An 11,279-nucleotide genomic window follows, 5' to 3' on the forward strand; every position below is an offset into this window, starting at 1 on the left:
TAAGGGGTACATGCTGGGTAAGTAACTGATAACTTAGATGTGGGTGAGGCCGGGGAGGAGCCGCTGTTAGCTCTAACCTGAGATCCTCCAAGAGCTCTTCCCACATCAGCTCCCTAACCCCACCCCTAACCATCCATCCAGGTTATATCTGGTCATCTGCCTCTGGGGTTAGGAGAGCTAATAATGGGCTCAGGGAATATATTTTAATATCGGCCTGAGAAGCATGATCTCACTCCTGCTTTGGTACGTCTCTCTCCAGGAAAGCAGTCAGGAGTTGGTAGAATGTGGTAACTTAATAGAACCCATTATGTTTCTTTTTATTACAGGGAGAAAGCCTTTAAGAGAAACAGAGTGATGCCTCCATCAAGCAGCCTGGATCCTGCTGCTCCTTTCCCTGTCCACTCTGTTGACTCAGAATATTGTATTAATCCCTTAGCTCACCAAGTATTTTCTGGGCCTCAAACGGACTTGCAGTCCTTCTTCGTACAGAATGGTCTGAATGGCCAAGTAGGCGGCTCACTCGCTTCCACGGCCTCAGACGTGGAGAGCCTGAAGCCAACCCTGCTGTCCGGCCAGCCCTTGTTGTACGTGCCCTCCACTTCGCTGTTCATGCTGTATGGGAGCCTGCAGGAGGGACCATCCTCAGGGTCAGGGTCAGAGAAGGACAGCAGAAGCTCAGAAGTCTCAGCAGCTGCAGAGCTGTCATCCACACCCTCAGTTCAGAAGCGCCTGGGTGAGGAAAGAAAGCTTCAGGGGGAGGAGGAGCCAGCCACTAAAAGACAAAGTAGGGACTATGAAGATGGCCCTCTATTCCTTGTTGTGCCCAAGGTAAGGGAGTTCAGGTGGACACATTTAGTGATATCCTGTTAACGCAGAGCCTCTTCCTAATAAGGACACACAGGCATTAATAAGCTACTGAGTCTGGAATATGAGGTATGTCGTGTGTCACTTGTGTAATTAAGCCCTGGACTATCTCTCAAAAAAAACATCTTGCCATAAAGTAGTACTGTAAGAAAAGTAAGTGATTTTTCAAAAAGTCACACTTCGTATAAAATGCTAAAATGTATAAAGGAAAAAAACCTACGCATTATGCCACCGCATAAAGACAATCACTCTTAACATGTTTGTATATTTCTTCCCCAGTCTTTTTATTATACTTTCTTTTTTAAATAAGTTGAGATCAGTGAAATAGTCATCTTAATCCAAGATGCAGCTGAATTCCAGAGTCAGGACTATGGGTGCTATATGGCTTTTAGTGTTTGAGTGTGGACAGTTCACATCTCTGCTTAGAGATTCCATTTCCCTAGCAGCAAAATGAACAGAAATATGAGCTGTCTACATCTCCAGCTTAGTAGCCATTCAGAAGTTAATGAGATGTGACCAGTGAAACTCAGAAAGCAGAAGCACTGTCATTACAGCAGTTTATAGGGGTCAACTAGGCATACGTCATGGAAATCAGTCCACTAATTAAGACCCTTTTGCCTCTATTTCTTTCTTTTGCCAGAGTGAATTCTAATTTTATATATAGCCTAGGTTACAGAACGGAAGTGAATGACTGACTAGTATACACTTTAGATAACCAAGATGGCTTTGGGTCTGCCGGCAATTCTTATCAGGCCCCTACAAGACTGTAGTATTGACACCTTTTCCGTGTTTGCAGCCCAGAAATTTATTTCACAATCTAAACACCATGGCCAGTTTTCCATTATGAAGATTTCCATCATATAAAATAACACTGAATGTCAACTCTAGTTGAAAAATTAAAATTAAAAAAAAAACTCCATCGTTTCTACACTTGAAGTATGACATTGATTTTCAGACCATTTCTGTAAATATGACTGAAACAACAAACATAGACAAATCAATGTGGCACACAGTTATGTCTGACCTTTTTATTCATGTGTTAGCTGTTCTGAGAAAGCTGTTATTAAAATTTGTTACTGGGATTTTGACCTGCGTTTCTGTTTTGGTTGTGCTTAGAAACCCTCAGAGTCCACAGACATTGCCTCTTCCAAGACCGTGGGTAACAGGGAATGTGTACCCCTTGAAGACGTGCACTTGAATAGCCAACTCCCTGCTGAAAAGGAAGTTTCAGGAAAGGATATGGCAAACAGCTTTGTTTCTTCCAAGCGGGGAAATACTCCAAGAATTACAGAGGATGAAAAGCCTTCAAAAGAAAATGAAGGCACCAAAGAGCCTTCTTTGCTGCAATATCTTTACGTGCAGTCACCAGCCGGTAAGAGATGTTATCATGTCTTAGAGTATCATCCCTTGGGATAGTCAGACCATAAATTGGATTTTTAAATCTTTGTTCGTGTCCCCTGACCAAAGTGGTTCATTGATGAGCTGCCATCTACAGCTTGAGTCATTGGCCCCTTGTTTCCTCCATTGATGAAATGAAGGGAGAAGGTGCTTTCACTTTCACTAAACTCAGGGATAATGGGAAAATAATTAGGGCAGATGATTCATTTTTTAAATGCCTTAAATTTCATTTGCTAAAAAAGCACAACAGATTCACGAGATGATTCTATTTTTATAATTCAGCCGAGTCTGGCATTGGTTCAGTATAACAATATGAACCGATTGGCCACTGCATGCAGCTAGCATGCTGATCTCTTGAATAACCAGAGGTACCGAGCATGCGATTGTGGCTGAGTGTCAGGGATGGAGTAAGCGCTGGACATTAAAACCACTTATTATCTGTGTGAACTTGAGATGAGTATTCAGCCATCCTCATTGGTAAAACAGCAATAATAATGGCACCTGGTTCATGGGGGGGGGGCAGGGGGTGGGGAGGCAGGGTGGCTATGATAATTGAACTAAATTTAATAAGATGATATATCTAAAGCACATCTGACACTTAGGAAGACTCAATAACTGCTGTTACTATTTTGAAGTAAAGCTGAACTATAATACCTAACTTTTAAGAAATGCACGCTCTGCATGAAGCTCTTGCTGCAAAGAGACTTAAATTGATTTTCCTCAAGTCCTCGTTCATGTCACAGGTTAAGGAGGTATTGGTTATTACGCATCTAGAAAACATTCTCCATTCCTTTAGCAAATATTTTTTGATGGTTTAATCTAAGCATGATATTCAATGTTGTGGATACATTGATGAACAAAAAACAGAAACACCCCTACTGAATGAAAATGGCAGCCCAGACAGGGATTATTAGCCTTTTCAGAGCCGTGGACCCTTTGCGCCTGGGGTGATGCCCATGGATTCCTCCTTAGTATAGAACACAGGATTATAAAGGAAGCCAGTTATACTGAAATACAGTTTACAAAATTTTATGTTATCTGACAGCAAATCTCGTACTCTCATAATTTCAAAGTTTTGATGAGTTTACTTGTCTATTAAGAAATCTGCCGTAGCTGTAATATTTTATAAATATATCTGTTCTTTTTATTAGTGACAAAGTCAGGTACTATTAATACTGTTGGGATTTGTTGCCTATGATCTTAACTGAGGAAAATAAAAATTTCAACTAGAAGTTTGTCGAAATAAAGATGCAATTTTTCCCACCCAAGTTCACTTTCCTCCTCAAATTGGGTTCAGTGGCACTCACATTTAACACCCCTCTGAGGAGACATGGGCATCCACCATGTGGGATTGCATTCACAGTCACTGCTGTGAAAAAGCGACAAGGGCTGGGAGAGCACACCGATCTGGGAGAGGTCAGGTGGGGTTGTTATGTTACGGGCTCCCATTTGAAAGGGTAATGAGGGATGGAAGGTTGAATGGTATCGTCATGTTATGTTGACTGTCGTCTTGTTCTGCTTCTGTTTCAGGATTAAATGGTTTCAGTGTGCTCTTATCTGGCAGTCAGACCCCCAGTGCTGTGGCACCATCTTCAGGTCAGCTGCCATCCCTCAGTGTCCCCTGCATTGTCCTACCGTCTCCAACGCTGGGCCCGTTTCCTGTTCTCTACTCTCCCACAATGGCCCAGCCAGCTTCCTCTGCTCCTGGCACTCTCCCAAACACGGGATCTGTGAATTTTGGCATGCCTGGCCTGGGATCAGCAGCTCATCTTCTCATCAGCCCTGCAGCTATGGTTAATCCCAAATCGGCGACACTCCCTTCCACAGACCCTCAGCTTCAGGGTTCTGGCTCACTTAGCCTGAGTCCAATGGTGTCAAAATCACACAACATCATCCAGCCAGAATCGCCCGTTTACGGAGGACATCCAGTCTCTATGGTGAAACAACAGGTGAGTCCTGAAGTTCGAGTTTATTTTGGCGCAAGACGGCTCATCACTCTGTAACAGGAATGCTCGCATTTAATTAGCTTCAATTTTAGTTAGATGACTGTAGAACAGAGGCTCTAAGTTGGATTCCACCCAGCTTCCACATAGACCCAGAGTTACCTGCTTATTTTATACAGCATGGAGGCTTGAGGCAGAGATCCTAGGCTTTAAAGACAAGTATATTTTTTAGTTGTCAATCTGTTTCTTAAAATTAGAGAGAATTTTTGATGAATCCTGAATGCTCAGATTCTCCAAGCTTTCATTTCATTAGGTCAATAAAGGAGACCACCCTGAATTTTAATTGTATAGCTATAGAAGCGATCAAGGGAAATAGAAGTCTTAATACTGATGCAAAGGTTTTTAGCATTTATCATTTCTTAAAATGCAGTGTTTAAGAGGAAATGGATATATTTATACACACACACATAAAATATATGCAAATGTGCATATATGTAGGTGTATAATCAATATAAATTAATCAGTATTCTATTTCCCCCTAAAAAATTTCATTTATACTTTAGTCAGTAACTATTTATTGAATTGCTGTCATGCATTAGGCATTGTTTAGAGTGATTACTTTCTCTCCCAAAGAAAGAGTTACGTTGTGGCCAAAAATATTTTAGAAAGTTATTCAGACATTGAAATAAACATGTTAGTTTTACAACAAGGCAATTACAAGATAATATGTTTTCGATAGTCACATTTGTGCAAGGCACTGATCTAGGCAGTGAGAATATAACAGTAAACAGGATAATGGTCCCTGCCCTTTCAGGGCACATTAAGGGGATAAATATTAGCAAGTAAACAAAAAGAGCCAACAATACACATATACTTACTATTTCTAGCATGCCGTAAAGTACTTTATAAATATTTTTTTGTTTAATTTTTACAACCCTATGAAGTCAGTACTTTTATCATCCCCGTTGCATGGATGACGAAACTAAGAGACAGACTGGTTAAGTGGTTTGGCAAGGTCACACAGCTAGTTATAGCAGAGCCCGGACCCTGACTCCAGGTGCCACGCTTGTAACCTCTTTGCTAGTCTGCCTTTCTGTACACAGAATAAGTTGATTTCCAATTGTAATGTAAGTGCTGAGAAGATAAATCAGATGATTTGTATGATAGAAAAGCAAAGAAGGGTACACACATCTGCCTAGGGATTATGACACAGGTTTGGGCTTCCAGTTCAGAGACTGAAAACAATTCGACTTCCCTTCTGTTTTTATTTACTCTTTTTTTCTTTTGTAGTCACCAGCTCCAGTGACACCCACAAGCATTCAACACACACATCATGAGACATTCTTCAAGACGCCTGGCAGCCTTGGAGACCCTGTCCTTCGGAGAAGAGAAAGCAAACAGTCTCGAAACACCAGCTCAGCACAGAGAAGACTCGAAATACCCAGCAGTGGGGCTGAGTGACCTGACACTTTGCCAGGTGGGGGTGGCATCAGACCACCTGAATTTCCCTGTGTTACAGGCCATGTCCTGATGCTAAGCGGAAAGCAGAATGCAAACCATCGGTTGGTTCTTCAGCTCACATTCTTCCTCTCTTTCATCTCCTGGTTCTAATGTAAACTTCCCATCATCATGAATCATCATCTGTTTTCCTGAAAGTAATTGTTATTAATTGTGCATTTAATACCAGTTAGAGTCCAGACTCTGCCTGGTGTCACAGTGAAAGCACCGACTGACTTGTGGTTTTGCTTCAAGAATCATTGCTGGAAGTAGATCTGAACAGGCTACTGGTGCCTTGTGGTTTTTCTAAAGGTGGGGCCTGTCTAGCACTTAACTGGGGTGAGCGTTCTTGACATGTATTTCCACTCGCCCTGAGTAGATTTGTGGTGAGAGAAACTTCCTTTCTGTAGTTTAAAAAAACTGCTGCTTCCTTAGGCTTTGTCAGGAAGCCAGCTTCAGTTGTGAATCCTATGGTATTATTTATTTTGTTCCTGAAATGGGATTTAGTGCAAAAAGTTTACAACTACAGCAAAACATGTTTTTCAGGGTATGACGACTTGAATGTTTGTACTTTTTCCTGTAATTTGCCCTGCACTTACTTTACAACCTAGTAATAATGTGGGTAAATGTATATACATGACAGAATGTCAAGACCAAAATAACTGTGAATAACACACCTTGCTACAATGAACTGTGCTAACCCTATCAGGGCATGAGAACTAACATGAACTCTAGCAGCCTAGTAGGTGCTTCTCAAATAACTGTGGACCAAAAAAAAAATCCTACTATGTTCAGTTTCCTTCACTACATGACCCTGTGGTTTTTTTTATTTAAATGTTAACGGTAGAGTATCAGGTATAGATGATGCCTTCTAATAATTACTGTTTATTGACTAAATCAGGATTTTAGAAAGGAATTATGTGGAAATTGCAATCTGGATGGGACCTTTAGGTAGAATTCTGAAGAGTTATTGTAGAAATTGATATAGCAAAATTGGTGATTATTTTTTCTTTTACCTTTTTTCTTTGCGTTTGGAAGGGTAATGGAAAATGCACACATTACGTTCAGTATTCAAGAGTATTCAAACCGGAGTTATTTTTCAGAGTACTTCTCAAAAATAAGAATGATGAAGACAAGGATTTATTCTAGCATGAATACAGTTCTGGAAACTGTTATGCAATACCCCTTTGTTAAACCATATTTCTTTAGGGTTTCAGTAAGTAGCCACACTAGACCTTCATATTCCTAGATTTGTTGATATTTACCTTTTGTCTCTTCAGAATAAATGGCTCTCTCTCTCTTGTCCTTCCTTCTTTCCTTTCTTTATTCCTTTCTTTTCTAAAACTTTCTCTTAGATCTGGAATCTTGGCGTAAGGTTTTATTTTATCTTTATTTTTTGACCCAATAAAATGTTATATGGAAAAATAAAAATATTAATTTAAGAGGCTCTGGGAGTCTGAGTAAAGTAGCTTTATATTAACTACAGAATAATATTAGCCTTATTACCCCTACGAGATTTTTTAAACCTTGAGGTAGGTAGCCAGGTTAAGTAAATTGGCTACTATATAAAATTTTGTATCAACACTAAACTTTTAAAGTTTACGAGATGATGTTTTTTCCCTTTTTCACAATCTTCTCTAGAGTTAAACAGATAAAAATGTGGTTCAGTCATTAACAAGTGCACAGTACTGATTACTTTGAAGTAATATGATGGGTTCCTTGTGGAAACAAACAAAAATATGCCCTTTTCAGGTAAATTATAGGACACAGCGATATAAACCTGCAGAGGGAACATGCATTCTAAATATGTCATGCTTAAGACCTTTCATAATATATTTTCACCCAAGAGGTCTACATTTAGATGAAAACACAAACTGATTTTCTCCTCACTGTCCTTAGGTGCTTTTCACTTTAACTTCTTTGCTATCCTTTTTTAAAAAATTCTGTTCATGATATGACCACATAAACCTCAGAAAATCCACAGTTCTTGAGGGTTATCAGGAAGCAACCCCATAAATGAGAATATTATGACTCTGACCATACTTGGCAATAGAAAACTAAGGAAAAAAATTCCTTTCGTATTCAGTACCCATTTCTTAATATGGTTGTGTGATATGTAAAAATAAAATGATGCAGTGGTTTTTTCTGTCAGGACAGTGAATCTGTTTCTTACAGAGAAACTGATGGCGTTGGAGCTGCTGAGCTGGACTGGATGTTTGGGGCAGTGACGCAGCAATGGCAATCCTGAGTCTATCATTGTATAATTTAGTGAAAGAAAAAGATCATTGGCAATGATCCTCCTGAAGAAATGCAGCTTTGAGTTGGCACTGAGGAAGGTGTTCGCTCTACACTGTCCAGGGTTTGTGAAACCCTTGCATTCTGGTACAAGACTTGGGGGTATAACTTTTATACTTGAATCTACTTATCAAGTTTACATTTCTCAATTTCTTTTTGTAAGGTGCTATTTCTGTGTTTAAATAACTTCCCCCCCCCCCCCCGTGTAAAGCTGCTTTCTGCTTATCGTATTGCACTGTTAGTTTTCTGTAGGTAATAATTTTATTGCTGCTTACCACTATTGTGTTCGTATTTAGTTCTGCTCTTTTTCTAATAGCTTTATTATCTGTAGCTATCTACCTGTACCTTTGTTACATGTAAGCCAATTTTTTTAGAAAAATATTAAGCTTTATAAAATAGCAATAAAAATTAATTCATTAAATAAGAGCTATTGTGTTTATCGGTAGATTTTTGTGTGTGCTATTTTCAAGATAACAATAAACAGTTGACACATAGTCAATAGACCCTCATAAACCTAAGTCAGATCTTTTTGCTGAGACTTTCCAGTGGTTCTCAAACACCAAAACTTAAGGTGTCAGAATGACATGGGAGTTTGGGAGGGTTGAGGGACTATGCTATTGAGTTTTTTAATTTTGTCTGTGTCAGAATCTCTAGAGGTTTGGAGATTCCAGATGATTCTGATGCTTATCCAATATAAGAATTACAGGTGAATGAAGACCACCTCCTCATCCTCTCATGATATCTTCAAGGTTAAGCGTTTCTCAGTCTAGCAAATGCCCACCTTTAGTTCAAAGCCAAATTTTATTGTTACCCCCTCACTTTTAAATGAACCTCTGAGTAGTCTTAATCCGATTTTTGCTAGCTCATTTTATCTCCAGAGTCAATTATGTTGCATTGTTTGTCAGTCTCCCCTGCTAAATTGTGAGGTGCTGGGAAAAACAGCTTTGAAACCCCAGTATCAAGCCCAGTGCTTATTACCCAGTAGAAGCTCCCAGAATGGTCACAGGGGAACTATAGGGCTTCCTCCTTTTCCAGCACTCAGTTAGATTCAGCTTGTGCCTCCCTGTTTTCCTGTGACCTCTTCCAACAATTGCTTCTTGCCCTAGTCTCTAGCTCCACAAGACATATAAAGTAACCCAGGATCAGTTTGTTCTACACACACACCAGGATTAGGATTTTACTAGCAAATATTTAGTGGCATTACATTTTAACAGGATCTTGCAGGCATTTGCCACTATCTTCTCACACTCCCTGTTTTGGTTGCTTTTAACAGTGTAAAGCACACATTAAACAGGGACTTGATGTAATCATGGAAGCAACTTTGACTCAGCTCCCAGTGTCCCTTTAAGCCTGGTCAATGGGAGTAGCCCACTCGCTCTTGTATGAGCATTAAGTTAGGTGCTGTGTGACTTATCTAGTTACTGTAATAGAAGTTCTATAGCCATTTTAAGTTATAAAGACAGTGTCGGTTATATGGAATGAGTATTTAAAACTTCTGCAAGTGGTCTCACTTAACAAGAGAGGAGGACATGGTCCTTTTTCTCTTTGCTGAGCATTTCTCCTTAGCAGGCTTGCCTAGATGTCTTCCCCTGGCAAGGTCTCGGACTCGTGGGCAGATTTAGAACAGCCCCAGTCGGGCTCTGCTGTATCCCGTATCAGTGCCCTTTATCCTGATTCTTGGAGAAGAGTCCCAGCCAATCACAGCCGCCTCTTCCTTCCTCCACTGCCAAAATGCTGGCCACCCACATCCCTTAGATCTCCAAGGCCAGTCAGACACCAGGACACAGCTCCAACTTCAGGAGAGGTCAGAGGCAAGCAACACTCCACACCTCCCCCTAGTGACTGAGGAGACAGAGATCAGGAACCATAGCATAACTTCAAAGAAATCTACAAAATCCATTTTTCTTTCCATTTGCTCAAATCTTTCAAGGCCTTGAAGGTGAAGGGATTTGATAGTTGTGTTAATAGGTTTGCAAAACTCCCTTTATTAATTATTGGAATGCAGCATTTCCTATAATTTGGTGCTGTAGCCAAGCTCACTAACATCTTATCAAAATAATTATAAACTTCCATTGTCCAAGATTTGCATTTTTCTAGATGATTGTTATAGCACTTAATATCTCATCCTTACAAAAGTAAAGTTTTTGATTACTCACAAAGGCACATTAAAAATTAGGTACTGAATACAAAAGGAATTTGTTCTTAGATTTCTATTGCTAAGTTTGGTCACAGAGCAGAAAGTAAGTTTTGATGGCTATTAATTTGGTTTTAGTGTTCAGAGTAGTTTGACTTGATGTTCTTTCTGACCTGAAAATGCTTCTAAAATTAAGAAATTACACCTAAAACTAAAATAGTTATTATTATTATTATTATTATTCTCTTATATCTAGATCCTTTTTTTGGAAATAGCCCAATGGTAGTCCTCAATTCGTTTGGCTCTTCTATACCAGCATCCAGTCTTTCCCCAACTGCACCCTGAAAAACTGAACTGTTAATAGATATTAAGAGTCAAATAGAAGTGGGTAATCCCGGTATAACAAAACTAATTTTGTTTTCATACAGGATTTATTACAGACTTAAATTTGCAAAAGAAAATATATATACAAAAAAGTTTTTAACTGGCTGACAGTGGGACCATTTTTTTTATTAGAGCATCTTACAAGACTAGGGTTTAGCAGAAGGTACTTTCAGAAGCAATGAATTAATTCATCAAACTACCCTCTGAAAATTTTAGTCTTCACCAAAAAAAGATCAATATTAACTTCTTAAGATCAGAGACCATAGATGATTTATATCTGTATTCACAATACCTGCCACAAAATATGTACACAATAAAAAATTAGGGAAAAGAATATTGCATGGATGAGTTAGTACAAATAATTTTTAAAAACCTTAGAGTGCTTTTTTTTATTGTATGGTTCTAGGTGCATAAAAGTCATTTAATAAATAATTGTGATAAAGTTTTTTGTTTTGTTTTGTTTTAGTTTAGAAGAATTGCCTCCAGAATGTTACCAATGCTTATAAAACAAATTTCATCGTAACAATCCTACTTTGAGACTTTCAGTGGCATCCCATGCAGCATTTTCCTAACTCTGTAGCATGCCTTTCTAGTCTCTTCACAGTCCAGTTCCCAGCTGCCTTCCTAGCTATGCTAGATATTGTCCGCAGAACTTCAGCAGTTATTTCCATTCTTCTTTTAAATTGCCTTTATCACAGGGGCTGGAAACCTGGGAAATACATTTCCCAGATCCTCTTGCTACCAGGATCTAGATGTGATTCTGT

The 11,279-nt window shown here is 39.2% G+C and overlaps 1 protein-coding gene across 2 annotated transcripts in view; it reads left to right on the top strand.

Moving 5' to 3' along the window:
• The window catches only part of E2F7 (E2F transcription factor 7), a 35,282-nt gene extending 26,859 nt beyond the window's left edge, over positions 1-8,423 (top strand). For both annotated transcript variants that reach the window (XM_016138185.2, XM_036236940.1), the window contains 4 exons: positions 327-828; positions 1,981-2,236; positions 3,793-4,211; positions 5,496-8,423. In XM_016138185.2, coding sequence (XP_015993671.2) covers positions 327-828; positions 1,981-2,236; positions 3,793-4,211; positions 5,496-5,666 — 1,348 coding nt within the window. In that variant the 3' untranslated portion in view covers positions 5,667-8,423. The remainder of the gene's footprint in view (positions 1-326; positions 829-1,980; positions 2,237-3,792; positions 4,212-5,495) is intronic.
• The last annotated feature ends 2,856 nt before the right edge of the window (positions 8,424-11,279 follow it).

Source organism: Rousettus aegyptiacus, unplaced genomic scaffold (assembly GCF_014176215.1).
Source record: "Rousettus aegyptiacus isolate mRouAeg1 unplaced genomic scaffold, mRouAeg1.p scaffold_m13_p_2, whole genome shotgun sequence".
Taxonomy (NCBI): Eukaryota; Metazoa; Chordata; class Mammalia; order Chiroptera; family Pteropodidae; genus Rousettus; species Rousettus aegyptiacus.